General features: G+C 31.9%; 1 protein-coding gene across 7 annotated transcripts in view; it reads right to left on the reverse strand.

Annotated features, from left to right (window-relative positions):
* The window catches only part of SYCP1 (synaptonemal complex protein 1), a 129,991-nt gene that overhangs the window by 41,353 nt on the left and 65,471 nt on the right, over window positions 1–23,167 (reverse strand). For all 7 annotated transcript variants that reach the window (XM_070607629.1, XM_070607633.1, XM_070607630.1 and 4 more), the window contains 10 exons: window positions 22,228–22,345; window positions 21,346–21,416; window positions 18,788–18,869; window positions 16,139–16,201; window positions 13,139–13,201; window positions 12,646–12,708; window positions 4,815–4,931; window positions 4,283–4,393; window positions 2,794–2,886; window positions 2,219–2,293 (listed from right to left, as the gene is read on the reverse strand). In XM_070607629.1, the coding sequence (XP_070463730.1) occupies window positions 2,219–2,293; window positions 2,794–2,886; window positions 4,283–4,393; window positions 4,815–4,931; window positions 12,646–12,708; window positions 13,139–13,201; window positions 16,139–16,201; window positions 18,788–18,869; window positions 21,346–21,416; window positions 22,228–22,345 (856 nt within the window). The remainder of the gene's footprint in view (window positions 1–2,218; window positions 2,294–2,793; window positions 2,887–4,282; window positions 4,394–4,814; window positions 4,932–12,645; window positions 12,709–13,138; window positions 13,202–16,138; window positions 16,202–18,787; window positions 18,870–21,345; window positions 21,417–22,227; window positions 22,346–23,167) is intronic.

The following is a 23,167-nucleotide window of genomic DNA, read 5'->3' on the forward strand; positions in this document are numbered from 1 at the left end:
TTCTACTTCTGGGAATGTATCCAAAGGAAACAAAAATACTATACCAAAGAGATATCTGCACCCCCATGTTCATAGAAGCATTATTTACAATAGCCAAGACATGGAAACAACCTCAGTGTCCATTGATGGATGAATGGATAAAGTTGTAGTATATATATATAAATGGAACATTATTCAGCCATGAAAAAGAAGGAAATCCTGCCATTTGAGACAACAAGACAGACCTTGAGAGCAATATGCTGAGTGAAATAAGTCAGACAGAGAAAGGCAAATATTGTATGATCTCACTTACATGTGGAGTCTAAAAACAAAGGAAAAAACTAAACTCATAGAAAAAGAGATCAGATTTGTGGTTATAAGAGGTGTAGTGTTTGAGGAAGGTGAATTGGATGAAGGTGCTCAAAAGATACAAACTTCCAGTTATAAGATCAGTATTAGGGATGTAATATAAAACATGATGACTACAGTTAACATTGCTGTATGGTACATATGAAAGTTATTAAGAGAGTAAATTCTTAGAGCTCTCATCACAAGGAGAAAAAACATTTTTTTCTTTTTCTTTTCTTTGGTATCTATATGGGATGACAGATGTTAACTACACTTATTGGGGCAATCATTTCACAATTAAAAAAAAGTTGCGGTGTGTGTATATATATATATATATATATATATATATATAATGGAATATTCTTCAGCTATGAAAAAGAAGGAAATCCTGCTCTTTGTGACAACATGAATGGACCCTGAGAGCATTATGCTAAGTGAAATAAGTCAGACAGAGAAAGACAAATACTACATAACCTTACTTATATGTGGAATCTAAAAAGCAAACAAACTCACAAGATCAGATTTGTGGTTACCAGAAGTGGAGGGTGGGGGGATGGGGAATTGGATGAAGGTAGTCAGAAAGTACAAACTCCCAGTTATAAGATTTACAAGATAAATAAGCAGTAGAGATGTAATGTACAACATGATGACCATAGTTAACACTGGTGTATGTATATCTGAAAGTTGTTAAGAGAGTAAATCCTAAGAGTTCTCATCAAAAGGAAAAAAAACCTTTTTTTCTGTATCTATATGAGATGATGGATGTTAACTAAACTTAATGTGGTGATCATTTCACAATTTATGTAAGTTAAATCATTATGCTGTACACGTTAAACTTATACAGTGCTGTATGTCAATTATATCTCAATAAAACTGGAAAAACTGAAAAACAAATTAAGAGTAATTAAAGACCAGGAGTTCTCTTCTACTGAAACAGTAGGATAAAGGTAAGTATGTATATTAACTATTGCAGGTAAAGAAAAAGCCATTTAGTCATTCCTTTGACAAACGTTTATTGAAAGAAAATTTTCAAGTACTGTGCTCAGATAAACAGAAAACAAAGATAAATAAGATGTAATCCTAGCCCTTGAAGAACTTGAAATATAAGGAGGTCACAGAGTAACATAATTATTTTAATGTCAGAACAAAGTGCTATGGGAATACTATATACAATAAGTTCATCTTTGCAAGGTGAAAGATGTGTGAGATTTTCCATAAAAGGAAGAAAGGAATTAAATGCAAGAAACAAAGTGAACAAATGCAGAAAGGCTTGAAATTGAAAGTGCACATTATCTAGGTTGTTGCAGAGTAATGAAGAGAACAGGATTTGGACTCATGCAAAATAGACTTAGGTTTAATTTCTAAGCCATTTTACATTTTCACTCTGTGATCTTAACCTAACCTCTGTAAAAATGAAGATAATAAGTATTTTTATAATATTGTTGTAAAGATTAAGTTAGATGGGAGTAGGGTACTAAGCACAGTGCCTGTTGTATAGGAAGCAAAAAAGGATAAACAGTATTTGTCATTTTAAAGTGTGAGTCAATTCACTTTACAAATTTCAAAACACCATAGAAATATAAAGCATTTTTTTCTGAAACATGATGAACAGCTAAAAAAACACATCTAAATATATAAGCATTTTATAATATATGAGATAATATTTCTCAAATACTTATAGTGTATCTAAAAGCACGCCTACTCTTAAAGTGTACATATATATGTGTTTAATATTTAAACAAGGGAATATGCTAAATACTTTTGTGGGGAAAAAAAGCTAATCCCTAGTTGCCCAAATTTATCATATTATTTTCTAATATGACACACTTATAAAAATGTGAAGTTGCACCTAACCTTACAATTACTTTATCTATAATGTCACAAAACTTACTTTTTCTTCTCTTTCTATTTCAAGTTGTTTCTTGACAGATGAAAGTTCATTTTTGAGATTGGATAGTTCAATCTCCTAAAGAAAAAGAAACATGAAGTCTATAAGTGCATCCATATATTTCTCATGACAATGAAAATGCAAAGTAGGATTACAAATAAACTTAGTTTTATAGAGAAACAAATTCACTCATAAAATATATACACTTTAAAAGCCCACTAATATGAAAGCTGCTAGTGGAACATAACTAAAGATTTCATTTAGATAAACTTTTCATAATTTTCTCTAAAGAAATATTTAATACTATTGTATCTCTCCTCTTCATCCTCTCCTAATCTCAGAGCTCCAAACTTATCTTAACTGTAGTTTATTGCTTTTCATTTTAGAAAGAGTTCATACCACCATTTCAAAAACTATATTGGAAAACCACTTAACTATAAGTTCTATAAGTTCCCTTTCAGATCTAAGATTCTTTGATTCTATAGCTCAAACATTATGGTTTTATTTAATATTATTCTTTACCACCAGCCATACTGACATGAAAATTGGCTTTTACTGCTATTTGTTCTTTATCTCACCAAAGATGCTTTCATTGATGACTGTTCTTGTTCCTTGCTTTTATAAAGTCCTAACTCTGAGTCTCTTTCTTCAACGATTTTATCATATTGGTGCTACATTAAACAGAGAAAACATTTAGGTAGATTAGACCCCAAATAGATTATCTCTTAATAAGGCCAATATCTTTATGATTTAATATTTTCAGAAAATGATGCTTATGAATTCAGTAATATATATATTTGAACATATATTTTTAATTTTTCAATTATATGTTTAATCAAACATAAACAATGAAACATAGATAACAGTCTTGAAAATAATCTAACACAAGAGCAAGAAATAATTCTTTTTAATTAGAATCACTGAATTTCACAATTTAAAAAATAGGCTAGAAACACCAGAACCTCTTAGAAAAGCGGCTGATTCCAGATCTTGGGCAAGAAACACAAGATGAGTCTTGAACATTTTGTCATCACAGAAAGGAAGAAAGCTATCAGAGACTATTAGGGTCAAGTCAAAGGACTTGCCAGCCACTTTAAAGAGGCTCCCACTGGCCAAAGATGAGACAATTTGAGTATAAACAAGGATGAAAACTGAACTACACTGAGACATACCAAATATGTTTAAATCTATGAGTTCAAATGTCACTTAAAATATTTTTTCAAATCCTCACTGGCTACCTCATAATAATGTTATATCCCAGCAACAAATTTTAAAGATGAATAGGTAGGTATAACCCACCTACTCTTCAAATCTTGAAGAGAATAAGGCTTAATTCCCTAACAAAATGATTATTTTAAAACAACAATAAAAAAATAGGGCAGGGGCTGGCCCCGTGGCCGAGTAGTTAAGTCTGTGCGCTCCGCTGCAGGCGGCCCAGTGTTTCGTTGGTTCGAATCCTGGGCACGGACATGGCACTGCTCATCAAACCACGCTGAGGCAGCGTCCCACATGCTACAACTAGAAGGACCCACAACGAAGAATATACAACTATGTACTGGGGGGCTTTGGGGAGAAAAAGAAAAAAAATAAAAAAAATCTTAAAAAAAAAAAAAAAATAGGGCACACCTGCAAACACAACAAAAATTAAGCCTTTCATCTATTTATTCCATTGACAAAAATTCGTTTAGGCTAGTATGTGTTAGCCACATGTAGAGGATACAAATATTAATGAGATAAATGTCCTGGGTATGTACTTGAATAAATATAAGGTGGAAAGTACTGTAAGAGGCAACTAGGTAAAATTCAGAAAAAGTGATTACTTCCATCCATCATAGATGATGAGAAGAGATTTCCTCAAGGAAGTGACACCCAAGCTCAGCTTTGTTTGGTTAAGATCAAACTTTGAGAAACGGAAGATCAAGGGTATTCCAACTATAACTAGTCATTGTTGCATAGACAATAATTCTCTCTGACAAATCAGAGTGCTACCTTGATTTCACCATTTTTATGTTTAAATAAAGCTCTGATTAATAATTTTCATTACACATTAGAAAAGAAAAAAATTACCTTATGCTTTTCCATAAGTGCTACCATTTCAGCTATTTTATGTTGACATCGTATATCAATTTCTTTCTGTAATTTTACTGCTTCATCAGCTATTACTTTTGCTTTCTCAACCTTTCAAATAAATGAAAAGCATTTCTTAAAATTAATGCACAAAAAAAAATTTAACCTAAATGTGAAGACCACATAAAACACAGAAATCAAACATGAGAAAATTAGAAAAGCAAGTAGAAAACGCATTAGTGTTTTGGTTTATTTCAGGATGTTTTGATCTATCAAGTGAGAATGACAGTATAACACCGTAATGATCATTTAATCTTTTCAAAATAATTATACACTACTCAATACTCAAATACTTAGAATAACAAGGATATTTTTAGCTTCTTAAGAAACTAATTAATTGTCCCTAATATAAATTTATTAGATCAAAATCATAATTTAAACATTAAGAATTATTAGTTTTCTCTTAAAATACTAATAAACAAATATAGAGTTTTAGCATAACAAATTCTCAAACATATTTAGTTTTTCCTACCTCTCCCAAAAGATTTTCTTCTGATATCTTTTTGTCCTCAATTTCTTTTTGATAGCTGTCAGTCATTTCTCTAAATTTTTGTTTGGCACCTTCTAGTTCTAGCTCTAATTTACTGACCTTTAAGTAAAGAAAATAGCATGAACATTAGTAAATGCTGAGGATTATTTTAAAATATTCTGTATTCATTTTGTGGTTTTATGAACATTAAAAGACTACCTATTCATGTAAATTATGGTTGGGTCATTTTCCTTACATTTTTCATATGATGTGATGTGCTTTATTTTTCACAAAATCTATCTTCTCCCATAAAATATGTAGTTAGTCTTGACAAGCAATATTTTAAAGGCAGCCATATTTTTATTTTTAATGAATTTATCAACAATATTTAAATTGCTTAGTCTTCGTTCAGTATCTTTTGTTACAAAAAGTAACTATTCCATTTGGACAGAACACCCATGTGATTCAAAGAAAAAACATTCTTTTTTTTAAAAAAACAGCTGTATTGAAGTATAATTGATAAACAAAAAAAACACACACATTTAATTATACAATTTAATGAGTTTGGACATATGCATATGATGCATGAAACCATCACCACAACTAAGGTAATAGACACATCCAGCACCTCTAAAAGTTTCCTTTGTTTTTTGGTTTTGTCATAAGAACACTTAACATGAGAGTTACCCTCTTAACAAATTTTTAAATGCACAATACAGTATTGCTGACTATAGTCACTATGCTGTACAGTAGACCTCTAGAACTAATTTATCTTGCATAACCGAAACTTTATACAAATTGAATAACGCCTCTCCACTTCCCCCTCCCCCCAGTCCCTGGTAATCACCATTCTAATCTCTGCTTCTATGAGTCTGACCATTTTAGGTACCTCATATAAGTGGAATCATGCAGTATGTGTCCTTCAGTGACTGGTATTTGTTGTTGAAGTGGAAGTGTTCTTTATATATTCTGGATACTAGATCATTACCAAATATAGGATTTGCAAATATTTTCTCCCATTCTATGGGTTATCTTTTCACTCTCTTGCTAGTGTCCTTTGATGAATAGAATTTGTTAAAGAATAGTTTCTTTAACAAATCCTGCTGAAACAACTGATATTCACATAGAAAAGAATGAAGTTGGACCCTTACCTCGACACCATGTAAAAAAATTAACTCAAACAGATTAAAGATCTAAACGCAATAGCTAAAACTATAAATCTTAGAAGAAAATAGGAGTTAACATTCACAACAATGGATTTGGAAATGACACTAAAAGCATAATCAACTAAAGAAAAATAGACAAAACAGATTTCATCGAAAAGCATACTCAATGAGATTAATTTTCTGTAAATAATCAACACCTTCAATTCCAATTGTTTTCATTTACTTTGTACGGATATTTACTGAGTCATGTAGATATGACTCAAATATAGTAATTTTCAAAAGAAAGAGGACTCTTAATTAGCATCCACCTTCCAAAATCACTTATTACCTAAGGGCTGAATTAGAACTGAGGAGGGGGTATAAGCAAGGACAGGAACTGGGAAAGGGAAGTATGCTTAATTTAACAATTAATCAGACTGTATTCTGTACCCATGAATCAACCAACTTTAAGACACAGAACATTATCAACATTGATAAAGGCTTCTGAGTGCCTCTCTTCATTAGTTTTCCCCTTCTACCTCCTCAAGTGTAACAAAGATTCTTAATTTAATATTCATTATTCCCTTGCTCTTCTTTATAGCTTTACTGCACAACTATGTATCAATATTTCAGAGTTTTTTGGTTTTGAATTTTACATAATGTTTTCATAGTATGCATATTTTTGTGTCTTGCATTTTTCATTCAGCAGTATGTTTCAGGTATTTATGTGTGTAAACACAGTTCCTTCATTTTCACTAAGTAGTGTAACATGGTATGAATATACTATGGTTTATTAATGTATTCAATTGTCTCCAATATGGGATTAGTATACACAATAACGCTGTGAATGTTCTTGTAAACATCTCCCAGTGTAAGTGTGTAAAATTTCTCTGCAGTAGATACCTAGAATTGGAATTGCTGGGTCATAGGGCAGGCTGCATGTTCACCTTTACCAGATAATGACATTATTTTCCAAAGTACATATGCCAATTTAAATTCCTAGAAACAATATTATGAGTTTTGCCTGCTTCACACCCTTATCAACAGCTGATAGCATCAGACAAAAATATTTGACTGAAGTCTTGTCACTAAATTTACATTTTCCTAAAAATTATGTAATACGTTTAACTCCTGATGTTTTCTGTCCTGTGAAATCTCTATTCATGTCTTTCACCCATTTATCTATTTGCTTGCTTCATCAGTTACTTTATGATGTATAGGAGTTCTTTATTAACTATGTCTATTCAAGTCTTTTGCCCATTTTTTAATCAGGCTTTTTGTTTGTTGTTGTCTTTTCCCCATTTTGAATCTTTTAGTGTTGATTTTAAGAGTTCTTTATATATTCCGGATATATGTTGTCTTTCAAATAAATGTGTTTTTTGTCAGTATTTTCACCTTCTTTGTACCTTGTCTATTTATTTTCTTAATGATGCCTCTTGATAAGCAGATCTTTGAGATTTTGATGAGGTCTAATTTATCATATTTTTTATGAATATTGCTTTCTGTGCCCTTCCTAAGAAGTCTTTGCTAACTTCCAGGCCATAAAGATACTCTCCTATGTTTTCTTCCAGAAGCTTTAGAGTTTAAGATTTTATGTCTATAACCCATTCAAAATTAACTTTTGTCTATTGTTTAAAGTAGGAGTCGAGGTTTTTTACTTTCCCATACGTATATCCAGTTATTCTAGAACACTTGTTGAAAAGACTTTCATTTCTCCCATTGAATTTTTTTGGCATCTTTGCTGAAAATCCATCAATCACATGTCAATTAGTCTATTTCTGAACTTTCTATGACAGTCCATTGATCTCTTTGTTATCCTCATAATAGTATACTGTCTTGATTACTGTAGCTTTATAGTAAATCTTCAAATCAGGGAGCCTAAATCCTCCAACCTGATTCTGCTTTTTCAAAATTCTTGTGTCCTTTGAACATTCATATACATTTACAAGCAGCTTGTCAAGGTCTATAAATTAGAAAAAAAGTGCTGGAATTATGATGGGGATTGATGGAATCTCTAGACCAATTTGGGAAAATCTGACATCTTAAAGATATTAAGGTATCCAATCAATGAACATGATACATATGTACTTACTTAGGTCTTCTTTAATTTGTGTCAGCAATGTTGGTACTTTTGTGTGTATGAGTCTTCCACATATTTTATTTAATTTATCTCTATTATATGGATTTTGATACTACTGTTAAGTGGCATTGTATTTTAAAATTCATTTTTCAGTTAGTAGCTGTATTTATATATAGAAAGACAACTGATTTTTGGCAATTGACGTTGTGTCCTATGACTTTGCCAAGTTCACTCACTAGTATACTACCGCCTTTGTAAAAACCTTAGAATTTTCAATGTAGACAATCACATCACTTAAGAAGAGACAGTTTTACATATTCTTTTCCAATCTATATACCTTTTATTTCTTTTTGTCTTAATGTGCTAGCTAGAACTTCCAATATAATGTTGAAGAGCAGACATTGTTCTTGATGTTAAAGGGAAAGAATTTGGCCTATCATAATTAAGCATGATGCTAGTTTTAGGTATTTTGTAGCTGTTCTGTATCAGACTGAGGAAGTCTCCTTCTATTCCTAGTTTATTGAAAATTTGTATCAAGAATGAGTATTGAATTTTGTCAAATGCTTTTCTGCAACCATTGAGATGATTATATAATTTTTCTTTTATTACTTAATAGAATAAAGTATTTGATAATTTCAAAAATTTGAGAATTTCAAATCTTAAGCCAATCTTACATTCCTAAGGTAAATCCCCACTTGTTCAATGTAATATGGTTTTAACATATCACTAGATTAGCTTTACTAATATTTTGTTAAGGATTTTATATCCATATTTATAAGGTATATTGGTCTGTAATTTTATTTTCTTGTAAATGTCTTTGTCAGGATTTAGTATCAAAAAACTAGTTGGGAATTATTCTCCCTCTTCTATTTCTTGGAAGAGTTTGTGAAAGACTGGTATTATTTCTTCCTGAAGTGTTTGTTAGAATTTACCAGTGAGACCTTCCAAATCTGGATTTTTCTCCAGGACATTTTTAATAACAGATTCAATTTTCCTGATACATGGCTCTTCAGATTTTCCCTTTCATCTTGTGTCAGTTTTAGTAAATTGGGTTTTCCAAGAAATTAGCCCATTTCACCTAGGTTTCAAATTTATTGGCATAAAGTTGTTCATGACATCCCCTTGTTATCTTTTAATATTTATAGTGTGTATGTTAATAATGTTCTATTTCATTCCTGCCTTTAGTGAATTTTATTCTCTCTTTTTGTATTCAATCCTGCTAAGGGCTTCTCAATTTTATTAATATTTTTCAAAGAATCAACTTTTGACTTCATTAATTTTTTGTCTCTTTTTTATTTCTTGGATCTCTCTTCTTATTTTTATTTCCTTTTATCTACTTTCTCTGGGTTTAATTTGCTCACCTTTTTTCAGTTTCTAGATGAAAACCTAGGTCATTTCTTCTTTTCTAAAATAAATATTGTTTATAAATTTCCGTCCCAGAACTGCTTTATTTGCATCCCACAAATTTTGATATGTTATACTTCTTTATTATTCAGTTTAAAATAAGTTCTCATTTTTCTTGTGATTTCTTCTTTGGCCCATGAATTATTTACTAGTGTGTTGTATAATTTCCAAATATTTAGGTTTTTCTAGATATCTTATGGTTACTTACTTCTAATTTAATTCTGTAGTAGTGAGAGAATATACTCTGTAAGACTTCAATCTTTTGTAAATCTATGGAGACTTGTCTTATGGCCCAGCATATGATCTATCTTGCTACACATTCTACATGCACATCAAAAGAATTTACAGTTGTAACTATAGTATTCTACAAACGTGAATTAAGTCAAGGTAGTTAATAGTGTTGTTCAGATTTTCTATATTCTTATCAATTTTTTACTAGTTGTATCAGTTGCTGAAAGAGAGGTATTACAACTATGATTATGAAACTGTCTGTTTCTCATTTTAGTTTTTTAAGTTTTTGTTTCATGTATTGTAAAGCTCTGTTATTAAGTATAAATATATCCATGATCATTGTATCTTCTTGATTAATTGACACCTTTATCATTATAAAATGCCCCTCTGGATCTCTGATAAAACTCCTTATATTTCAATCTATTTTATGTGTTATTAAAATTGTCACTGTAGCTTTCCTATTCTTACTATTTGCAGAGTATATCTTTTTTTTCATCTTTTTACTTTCAACTTCTTTGTATCTTTATATTAAATAAAGAGTGTCTCTTACAGGCAGCATATGGTTCAGCCTTGATTTTTTTTTTAAATATCTTTTTTTTTATTATTAATGTTATGATAGATTACAACCTTGTGAGATTTCAGTTGTACATTTTTGTTAGTCATGTTGTGGGTACACCACTTCCCCCTTTGTGCCCTCCTCCCACCCCCCCTTTTCCCTGGTAACCACCGATCAGATCTCCTTGTCAATATATTAACTTCCACCTATGAGTGGTCAGCCTTGATTTTTTAATACAGACTAATAATCTCTAACTTTTTATTAAAATATTTAGCCCATTGATACTTAAGGTAATTACAGATATGGCTGGGTTCAGATATATCATTTTGGTCTTTTCTTTCTATTCATGTCGTCTCTTTTTTGTTTTTTTGCTTCTCCTTTTGGGTTTATCAAAATTTTTTAGTATTCCATTTCAATTCCTTTATTGGCTTTTTCACTATGTCTCTGCATTATTTTATAGTGGCTGCTCTAGGGAGGAAAATGTGTATCACTAACTTACCATAGTCTACTTAACACTTAATATTGTAGTACTTCGTGCATAATGTAAAAATCTTTCAACAAAAGTTGTATTTACCCTCCTGTCCTTTGTCCTATGGTTGTCCTATATCTTATTAACTCTATAATAGCAATTTTTTTTGCTTTACGTAGCCATATAAACCCTTTAAAAAATTGAGAAGAAAAATACATAGCTTTTTATATTCAACTACATGTTTACCATTTCCTAGCACTTTTCATTGCTTCCACTGATTCAAGTATTCATCTGATGTCATTTTCCTTCAGCCTGAAAAAATTCCTATCACACTTCTTTAGCATTTAGTGCAGTTCTCAATGTCCTTATTTTTGCTGCATACAGAATTCTGGTTTGACAGTTTATTTCTATCAGCATTTTACAGATGTCTTTCCTTTGTTATCTGGGCTTCACTGTCCTGATTCAAGGTCAGCCATCATTTGTGTCACTATCTCCTTGTATGCAATGTGATGTTTTTCTCTGGCTGCTTTTAAAAGTTTCTCTTTATCTTTAGATTTAGCACTTTGACTAAAACATACCTGCCTAGGTATGGTTTTCTTTCTATTTATTTACTGTGGATTTGCTAAGAACCACAGATCTGGAAGTTTATCTTTTAATTAAATGTGAGAAATCTTCAAATAATTTTCTTTTGCCCTATTCTCTCTCTCCTCTTCTTCAGGGACTCCAATTACACATCTAAAACCACCTGATATTGTTCCACAGGCCACTGAGGTACCATGTCCTTTTTTTTTTTTTTCTGTATTTCTCTAACTAGATAATTTCTATTGATCCAGCTTCAAGTTCACTGACACTTTCTTCATCCGTCTTCAATCTACTAGTAGGACTACTGAAGTTTGTTTGTTTAAGATATTTTACTTTTCACTTCTAGAATTTCCATCTGATTCTTTTTTAAAGTTTCCATTTCTTCACTGAGATTTCCCATCTGTTATTTCATTATAATCATATTTTCCTTTCCATCACTGAATATACTTATAATAGCTGCATGAAAGAATTGCTAATTCTAACATCTGAGTCATCTTAGAGTCATTTTCTATTGAATTATAAGATGCTACTGATCTGGGGGCCAGCCCCGTGGCCGAGTGGTTAAGTTCACACACTCCACTGCAGTGACCCAGGGTTAGGATCCTGGGTGCGGACATGGCACCGCTCATCAGGCCACATTGAGGTGGCATCCCATATGCCACAACTAGAAGGACCTGCAACTAAGATATACAACTATGTACCAGGGGGGATTTGGGGAGATAAAGCAGAAAAAATTTAAAAAAAAAAAGATTGGCCACAATTGTTAGCTCAGGTGCCAATCTTTAAAAAAAAAAAAAAAAAGATGCTATTGATGGATATCCATGTTGTCTTCGGTTTAGGACTCCTACAAGTAAGGCTGCTAAGAATATTTTGTATATTTCTTTTAATTCTACCTAGATAAAGAAAGGCTGAATTACAAGATATACGTATCAACTTCTTTTATATGTAATTCCAGCAGTTTATGAGACTTATTTGTTTTCATTTCTAATCACAATATTTACATACTTTTAATTTCAATTAGTATTAAAAGAAGGTATAAGATTTTTGCTTTCCCAAAAAAGGCACATATTTAATATACTGACAACCACTGCTTTCCATTCAAGATTCAAAAACTATTTATTGAGTGCTTACTAAGTGTAGGTCATTGTTCAAGGAATTGGGAACGAGATGACAAACAAAATATGGCCAAGATTTTAACACAGCTAAATCATAGATGAGCACTCTATTACAACTAAAAGGTTTGATTCCCACAACCTCAAAAGATAATGTTTGAAAATAACTGTTAAAATATAAATGAAGGGTATAAAATTCCTAAATTCTCATCTATTTACTAATATTTTAAAAACAAGAATAAAGATTCCAAATACCTTCATCTCGTAAACATTCAGTTGCTTGCTTTCTGCTGTACTCTTTTTCTTTAAGGCCTTATTCTGTTAAAAGTTAAAAATAAAGAAGTATGTTTAGTACCAAAGTGATTCAAACATACACTGCCACTTAGACTGAAATCACTAAAGGGAAAGGAAAGACTTATTCTCAACAACTGTAGAGAGGGGCCGGCCCCGTGGCCAAATGGTTAAGTTTGTGCACTCCACTTTGGCAGCCCAGGGTTTCACCGGTTTGGATCCTGGGCACAGACATGGTACTACTCATCAAACCATGCTGAGGCAGCGTCCCACATAGCACAACCAGAAGCACTCACAACTAGAATATACAACTAGGTACTGGGGGGACTTTGGGAAGAAAACAAAGAAGACTGGCAACAGATGTTAGCTCAGGTGCCAATCTTTCAAAGAAAAAAAACACTATAGTGAAAAAGTAGGGATTTTTAAAAATAGTTTGATTTTGGGAATCAGCACATACCTCCTGTTGGAGTTCTTCAACATACTTGCTTTTATTTTCAACTTGTTTCCTTAAATTGTTACACTAAAAAATTATGAGAAATTATAATTATTTTATTCAATATTCCAGTCAAAATAAGTAATTTCAGACTAACAAAAAGATTGCATAAAGTAATATAGAAGTCACTTCAAAAATCACGTTGTTAAATAATTCCATTAATGTCAAAAATCATGTGAACAAGTATGAATTTACATAAAGGTTATCTCAACAAAAATGTGAAATTCTTACCATTTCTTAATCTACTTAAAGAACATTTGAATTCAACCACTTTAAGGAAAATGTGCCTCTTGGTCAACCCTATATAGAAGGCTGAATTACAATATTAACTGGATTTTGAAAAGCCACAGCCAGAGGTAGGAATAACGATAATTTGTCTTCTTCCCTCCTCATTATTCCCCATTTCTCATTTCTGAGTCTCTTTTACTTATTATATTTGGGAAAGGGAAATAATATGGTACTCTATTTCCTCCTAACTACATTCTAACTCTTTTTATAGAAATATCAGCTAACCCACTTTTTTTTATCTCACTTTGAGGGACTATGTCACCTGGGTACACAGGCAGAATTGGACTAAGAGGTATTAGCCCAAGAAATATTTGGAGTACCATAAAAGCAGCACAGATTTCTAAAGGGTCCTAAAACATCACAGATATGTTAATTTTTCAAATTTCCTTCAAAGTAGAAAGAAACTCCGATGGAAAAAATTTTTTAATCTCCCTTATTAGCATAAAATATTCTGTTAAGTATTCTTCTTGCAAGAGTCACGTGCAGTCAATAGTCAGCTACTGTTCTGAAACTGAATAATATTTGGCACTGCTGTTCACAAGTAATTTATTTTATCTAAATTGTAATGTGCCCCATCTCCCACAAATGGTTTATTGCAAAAACTCAAAAGAAGACTAAGGAAGAAACACTATAGAAAAGTGAGAAATATTTTACTGATTTTCATGCCAATTTGACTGGTATAAACATATTAGCTGGTGAAATTATTGGGTTACAGAATTTTTATTTATTAAAAACATCAAAGATTTCCATTTTTGGCAGAAAAGCCACCTAAATACTCTGAACAACCTTTCTAATAAAAATAATTTAAAAGTAAATGGTTAGAAAGTAAGGAATCTGCTTACTTGATGTTATCACTTTAAAGTGATAATAGTAAGTTTGGCACTAACACCAAAGTCAGCATTTGGCCTAAGGATACCTGCCAAACCTACCTAAGGTAAGGGAGATAGGAAATAAAACTGAGAGCTCACTAAAAGTATGGAATCCAAGAATGCAATCCTGTATAAAGCCAAAATCTCAAAGGACTTAACTACTCAGTGAAAGTGTAAACAAGAAATAAATCTGCCACACAGAAGGGAACAGTAAGGAAACTTGTCTATCTTGACCCCAGCACTGAGTGAAAGGCATGAAAATCTTTCCTGATAATTTGTAGCCATGAGCTGGCCTTATATGGTTTTATAAGCTGAATTCATACTACTTCTATGATCTAGAAAAACTTAAAGTGGAGAATTTAGTTTAAAATGGTTCCTGGTTAGGAGCGCTCCCAAGAAAGTCTTTTTGGAAGGGTATCAACTTCAACACAAGCCTCAAAGAATTCCCACAAATAAATTCCAAGGTATCATTAAAAAAAAAAAAAAAAAAAGGCTCAATGAGCAGAAAGAACAAAAAGTGGAATTGGATCTGAAAAGACTTCAGACACTGGAATTATCAGACAAAGAATATCAAATTAAAACACTTAACATATTTTTAAAAGTTAAAGGCTTGAAACTATGAACAAGAACAGGAGACTATAAAAGATGATTAAACATATTTTTAAAAGAACTAATTAAAACTTCTGGTAATAAAAAATGTAAAATTTAAAACTCAATAGAGGCAGAAAAATTGGTTACTTCTTGGCCTTACCAAACGAATGCTGGACAAATTTAAAGAATATCAGTTTGAAGCATCACCCATTTATAACTTTGCCCGAGAAAGCACGTTTCATGTATTTCTCCCTTCTTCAGACCATTAAAACTTATTCCCCTGAGAGCTAATGGTGATGACCATACCTTTCTCCTACTCAGCTTTTCCTAAAAAACCATCTTTATAACTGGCATTACTACACAGTCCAAAAAATGTGTATTTTTTACTAATGATAAGGACATCAGAACTATTAACTTTGAATGTAATTTTGACTGTCCCATCTCACTTTCTCTTCCTTCTGAACAAGGTAATGAAAATTAAAATAACAAGTTTTCACTCCTTTTACATTTAAATAATCTCCAAATTTAAGGCTAATTAAGATAAATATATTTGTTGGAATGCCAAGAAATTCTTGAAAAGGCTTTAAATTATCACAGTTCGTTTTTAAGTAAAATAATCCATGTACATAGAAACGAATTTTATTCACCAGAATTCTAGGTAGAAGAAGATGGTGTTGATTATTAGATGTCAGAATTGTAGAAAGTGAATTATACTTTCCAGAGGACTACTCACTGTATAGAAGGTCAAGTTTAGGACAAGCATGTGGTGAGGTGTAGAGAAAGGATAAATGAATCGGGATGGGGACTCAGGCAGAAAAAACACTTCACATAAAGAGAACAGAAATTTTCCCACAGCAACCTTGATTATAGGAATGGGAGAAATGTCTAAGAATGATTTTTAAAAGCATCTTGCCATTCTAAGGATATCCACAACAAATGCACCTGCTAAGAATATGAAATTTGGGGAAAGGGAAGAGATAGCTACAGACGAGTTTAATGAACCTTTGCCCTTTGAAAGCATTGTGCAAAACTTCTGAATGTAGAGCCTCTTCAAAGAAACTTGCAGTAAAAATCCGACATTATTCCTCAAAGCCTTCAAAGGTGAATTGAGATTTCTTTGTACAGGACAGAGTAAAGGCTGGCCCTAAAGAATTTAGTCATACGTATATTGTACAAAGTCTCTATTCACAAACATTTTTTTGCAATTTGATAATACCTTGTTTTCCAATATCTTCATTTGTTTGTCTTTTTTTAAAACTTCACATTCAATGCTTCGAGCCTAAAAAATATTATTTGACATCAGATTAAAAATGTTAACAGAATTTCTTTCTTCTATGAGTATCTTCCAGAAATTATAAACTTGTCTTATATTTCCACAGAAATAGTTATCAGTTCTCCCAGTTTCAGTATCCTTTTTCTAAAATAAATTGCTAATGTTTTTATGCTAATGTTCATCATTCTTATCTTAGCCCAGTATCACTTTGCAATATTTTATCAGTCTTCCCAGTTTATCTTGAATTTTTAAAAACTGTCTTGTATATAAATGTTTACAATATCTTAAATACATATTTCACACATTTATTAATCTGAACCTTGTAATAACCCAATGATATACAAAGAACAGGGATTATTTTCTCCATTTTAAAGATGAGCAATTTTAGGGTCAGCTAAAGTATGTATGAAACAATAAATGTCTGAGATAAGGTAGTGGATGGGGAAAAGAAGAGTGTAACAAATTTCAGTGTCAGGCAAAGTAGCTGAGAAATATTTGCAACTTGGATTCTTTCTGGGAAACTGTTTCAAGAGGTAAACTGAAATCCAACCTTGGAAAGCTTTAGTATGCTAACAACTTGTCTTGCATTTCAGGTTTTTTCCCTTAACTCATCACTAACATTTTCTACATTGGTAAAATAAATTTGAATTCTTAGTAGAGGATTTTTATTTTACATTAAACATCAAATTCATGTTTTTCCCTATCACAAACAAAACTAGTGTTTTGCAGCAGCCTCTGACACAAATTTTAAAGTACGGAATTACATACAAGTTAGGCGATTAAATTCAGTTTTTTCTGGTTGAATTTAGTAAACATAAAACAAAGAAAAAACTAGCTTCTTGAGAGTAAAAAATGTAGCATAGTCTAAAGAATGTTAGAAGGCCAGCTCTATTACTTGTCACGTAGCCTTTCAAAATTTTTTACCCTTTGGAGTCCCAATTTCCCAATTCATAAAATGAGCAATAATATGACTTCTGGTTAAATAACATATATAACGAACCTACAATATTTCTGGTCCATTGTAAGCCCCTAAAAATATTCATTCATCTCATCCTTTGACTATTCCAATAGTCTTACAACTTTCTAAAGTGTAAATAGGATTATGACACTTTTCATATCAAAACTCTTCAATAACTTCAAACTCCCAAATATAGCTATGAGACCTTAAATGATTTACCTTCACCTCCTCCCATCCTCATTTCCCCATCCTCATCTCCCCTCTTTCATCTTTCCCTACTCTGTCCAGTATCACCACTGTCTTAAACGCTACCTTATAGCCAAAATGAACTTCTTATAGTTGCTTAAAAACGACAGGCCCTCTCATACTTTCAGGCTTTCTCATACATCATGTCCACCCCTCTGCCTTACACTAATTCCTATTAATCTAAGGTTTCAAACTGAAGGCCACCTCTTTCAGGATGCTTGTCCTAACTCAAGTTTGAATTAGATGCCTCTTCTATGGGCTCTAATAACACTTCTATAGAAGACCTATGTTTTTAATTTTGCCACCATTCTTTCCTAAAAAAGACTTCTTTATTGTAAATTCCACAGTAATCCTGCTAAGTTCACGCAGTTTGATGGAGGCTGATCTGTCTCCAAGAGTGGTCATCCAGATCAGGCTGGGCTAGATTACCCTATCCCCTAACTACAATGATTGGTTTAGGAATAAGTAAGTGAACTAAACTAGGCCACAGCCCTCTTCAAGATTTTTTTTAATTCTTTTTTTATTGTGGTAACAGTGATTTATAACATTATATAAATTACAGGTGCATGTCATTATATATTTCAATTTCCGTGTAGATTACAACATGTTCACCACCCAAAGACTAATTACAATCCACCTACGGCCATATCACCCTGAACACGCCGGATCTCGTCTCCAAGATGTTTTTTCAGAGCTTTCAAGACTGCCTTCCAACTGATTTCAGTACCTTTCACCTCTCCCCATTTCATTCTTAAAGATTAAAAATGTCAGTTCCCTAATAAAAAACCTTAATTGGATCACCATTGTCCAGAAAACAAATGAAATCCAAACTCAGCACCTAGAACAGTACCTGATACATAGTAGGTAGTCAATATTATTTGTTGAATGAATGAAAAATCACAGTCAAGACCTTCAACAATCCAGCTTGATCTTTCCATTTTGGCAGAATTTTCTCCAGACTATGTTATGTTATATACTATAGTCATGTCACGTAACTTATACTATTCCACTTTTGTGACATTCTTCCCTAAAAATCTTCTTATCTCAACTTGTTGAAATCACACCCACCAAAGCACAATACAAACTTATTAATCAATTTACCAGTATATTCTGTATTACTAAAGCATGAGCCTTTTATTTAGCCTAAAAATGTAAATCGACATTAAACATTGATCACTTATGAAAGAAATTTAGAATTATGCCATGATTTCCTTCTAGATATAAACCACATATGCAAAACAACCCAGCTTTGCCTATATTTTTAAATCAACAGCGTACAACAGTCCCTAGATCACTAGTAATTGAATAGCACACTTTTTTTTAGACACATGGTGTTGCTTTTATGATTTGAAATTTTGTGATACAATTGATCATTAAATATAACATACATTTTCTTCACTCTTATCCAATTTATATTTAACTTCATCTCCTTTCTGTTTTAGTTCTTCTCTCACAGATTCCAGTTCATTCCTTAAAGGAAATGGGAGAGTGACATTGTAATAAACTTTCTATTTTCATTTTATTCCTTTTCCAGGATTTCTAAAATGGTTGACTATTACTTTTTTGTTGATTAATCTTTTAATTTTGTTTGGTAATTTTTCAAGCCTTGATACCCACAGGCACACTTCTACTCTTATATTTAATTTATACATTTATTTTGAAATTAATTATGTGGATTCTTATAGTCATTTTTCCATTAGAAAAACTCCTAAAAAGAAACACTAATTTCTTATTTAAGTCAAGATTTCACTATACCGTTCTTTAGTCATAAAATAGTCATCATTCTAAGACATAGTCAATTTTATACAAATAAATTAAGAACTTAAATTCAAGTCATTTTAATGAAGAACTACACAACTGAGATATTTGCATACACATATATCCTTATATATGTATATTGTATCTCTGGAAACATACACAAGAAACAGTGATACCTCTGGGGTGCAGTGCTGGACAGCAGGAAGACAAAGGTCAAGAAAAATAGTTTTCTTTCACCATGTGCTCCTTTGTCTCTTTGAATTTTGCACCATATGCATGTATTATCCTTTCAAAATTTTTTAAACTTAACATCTGCCTGTTGCACATGAGAACAATGGTGCTTTGTCTCAGATGGATATTTGAAGCTATTTTTAATTCTTGTCTTTCTTATTACCACTAATATGTTGCTGGGTCTAACCTGTATGCATGGAACAGTGTTCAATCATGTGGAATAATATTCCCTGCAAAAACTGAATCCAGGATATTTACTATTTAACTGAGCATTAGGATTTTAATTGGTATTGGGCTGGCCTGGTGGCATAGTGGTTAAGTCCGTGTGTTCCACTTCAGCAGCCCAGGGTTCGCTAGTTTGGATCTTGTGCATGAACCTACACACCACTCATCAAGCCATGATGTGGTGGTGTCCCACATACAAAATAGAGGAAGACTGGCACAGACGTTAGCTCAGCGACAATCTTCTTCAAGCAAAAAAAGACAAAGATTCCAACAGATGTTAGCTCAGGGCCAATCTTCCTCATGAAAAAAAAAGGAAGAAAGAAAAAAGTAAATTGATACCTTGAAACATTTTTATTATTTGAAAAAGAGAAAAATAAATATCAATATGCCAATTTTTTTAAAAACTAAAGATTAATATTTGATTTCAGGCAGGCAAAAGATTTCTAAGTATAAAAGCAATGGGAAAAATTACAAAAGGAAAGGCAATTAGATTTAACACAAAATCAAAAAACTTCTGTATGACAAAAAAATTACACAAAGTGAAAGGAATACAGGTTGGGGAAAACATGTGCTGCAAATAAAACAAAATAAAGGACTAACATATTTTTTAAAGCTTAAATAAATCAATAAGAAAACAATCAAGACCTCAAAATATTAGTGGGCAACCAGTATAAGTAACTTCAGAAAGAAAAAATCCTAGCAAGCAAACATGAAAAATTCCAAAGCTCACCCAAAAAATGAAAATTACAAATCATAAGAACGAGTTGTTTTTATCTGTTATATTATCAAATGAATTCATATTACCCAAAACCAATTAAAACATTTTGGAATCAGCATTTTCACACAATATTGCATGGTTTGCAACCAATATAATGAATTAGAAACCATTTGACTATCAAAAGTCATTGAAATAATTATTCCTGAATGTGACAATAAATCTACTGCTTGAAATTTATCCAATCAAATTCAAAATAAGGGAAAAAACTGTATGTGCCAAGATGTTTACTACAGTATTATCTATGAGAGTGAAAAACTGGAAAATGTAAATATCCAAAAATAAAAAGAATTGAAATAAATAATGTTATATTCACTTGACTGGTATACAGCCATTAAAATAGATTGAGAAAACACCTAGAAACATGGATAATGTTCAAAATAACATAATTTGGGAGGGCCTGGGCCGGTGGCGCAGCGGTTAGGTTTGCACATTCCGCTTTGGCAGCCCAGGATTCACCAGTTCGGATCCCGGGTGCGGACGTGGCACAGCTTGGCAAGCCATGCTGTGGCATGCGTCCCACACATAAAGTAGAGGAAGATGGGCACGAATGTTAGCTCAGGGCCAGTCTTCCTCAGCAAAAAGAGTAGGATTGGCAGCAGGTGTAAGTTCAGGGCTGATCTTCCTCAAAAAAAACTAAAAATAAATAAAAAACACAATTTTTTTAATTACTCTTCTAAATTTTCTGGCATATGATTGGTGTACTTTGTTAAATAAATATTAAATGTTAAAAAGTTTATGGGGCTTTAAAATTAATTTCTGTGTGATCTCACTATTTCAACACTAAGAATAAAAAAGACATTATAACAATTTTAAGGATTCCAACGCAGTAATTTAACTCTAATTTCTTACTTTATACTATATTCAACAAAAGTTTAATCTAAATTAAATACAAGCTAAAAGAAAAGAAATACTAATATCTTTTGCCAGACAAAAACGCCAACTCATTAGTCTTGCCTTAATTGTGTTTCTCTTTCTTCCAGATTTTCTATTTGTTTCAACATCCTTTCTTCTTGCTTTTTGCTATCCTAAAGAAATAATCAATGTCGTTCATATTAATTGTTTCAACAAAAATAAAATTGAGACTAATATTTAAGATCTTTATTTGTCAGCATAAAATTCATTTAGTTATATATAAAGAAAGAGAATGGGCTATTTAACTTGCATAGTTCCAAACTAATTTTCCAGCTTTTAATTATTCCCCTAACAATCCCTATATAGCAGCTAATAAAACAAGTATTATTTGCTGTTTCCCAGTAATACTTTGACCCTTGCATCTTTGTTCATATTATTGAGGCTTCAAGGAATGCTTTTCCACTCATTGTTACCTACTGAACTCATAATTATTCAAAGTTTAAGGCCAAAATCAATGCTATATTCTCTCTCAAGTCTTCTCTTCCACCAAGGAAGAAGTGATTCTTGTGAACTCTGATAAGACTTTGTACCAAAAACAACACATATGACATACTATTTTCTTTAAGTTATTCAAGCATTTATTTTTTCTATTGAGTCATAAGGTCCTAAAGAGGAAGGATATTTTATTCATCATTGTATCTTCCACATTGTCTTATGTTATTTACTTAATAAATACTTGAAAAATAAATACTTTATAAAAATCTTGATGCTTAAAGTTAGATTATTGTTATCAATGGGTAGTCTCTATATTCTGTTGCCCCTTATCACCATCTAAGAACAATGTGCATGTTTTCATCTAAAACAAAGTATCAGCTCTAAGATAATCAGACTTTTTAAAATTGAATCTTTAGAAGTCATCTACTCTAAGCCCCTAATTTTACAGTTGAGAAAACTAAGTCACTGGTACCTTCTTTTTCAACTCACATTAATATCTTCTTGATGTTTCTTGAGTTCTTGGGCCATATCACTTGTTTCTTGTGCTAGTTCTTTGTTCTCCAATGAAAGCCTATTGCAGCTTGCAGTTAGTTCAGTATTCTTAAGCCTATTTTTTAAAAAACATGTCATACCAAATGTTTACATATGAAATTGTACGATGTGGAATTTAATCCAAAATAATCTCAGCAGAAACGAAAGAAGGGCTGGGGGTATAAATGAAATAAGATTGGCCATTAGTTAATAATTTTTAAGGCTGGGTAATAGGTACATGCTGATTCATTACAGTATTTCCTCCACTTTGTACCTGTTTGAAATTTTTCTATAATAATTTTTTCAAGATGTCATATATTTCCTTGCATATTCCCCACACATCATTCCCCCCATACTTTTCCACAAATTTTGAAGGTATATTTTTTCTCCATATAATTGTTTCTCTCTAGTAGACTGTCTCTCAGAAACTGTTTCAAACTTCTGATGACTTGATTAAAGTAGTACTTGAGGTATGAACTCCTTTTAATTAAAATAAATCAAACTAGGTTTAGTTTTTGTGCACAACACTTAAACTGCTCTTACAAGGTCTCAAATGCTCTACTGGGACAGGGATTACTGCTGTCATTTATTGCAGCCAGAATCAATTTTAAACAAAGGAAGGGGCTTATGTGGCTCTATGGAATGATTTCAGAAGCACCTATTATCTCCTTCTACTTACGGATACTGGAAATTCATCAAAGAGTAGACAATGGTCTTCATTAAAAAATGAAAGGTTAAAAAAAGCAAATATACCAAGGATAACAAAAATTTATACTAAAGCATAAGTAACTTATCAGTCCATTCATTAATATGGATTTTTGGTTAATAGATTAATTTTACCCAGAGCCCTTATGGTACCAGAAGCAGGGAATAGGAGCTGAAAGGGAAAAAGACAAGA

The sequence above is a fragment of the Equus przewalskii genome, unplaced genomic scaffold, assembly GCF_037783145.1.
Source record: "Equus przewalskii isolate Varuska unplaced genomic scaffold, EquPr2 ChrUn-13, whole genome shotgun sequence".
Lineage (NCBI taxonomy): Eukaryota > Metazoa > Chordata > Mammalia > Perissodactyla > Equidae > Equus > Equus przewalskii.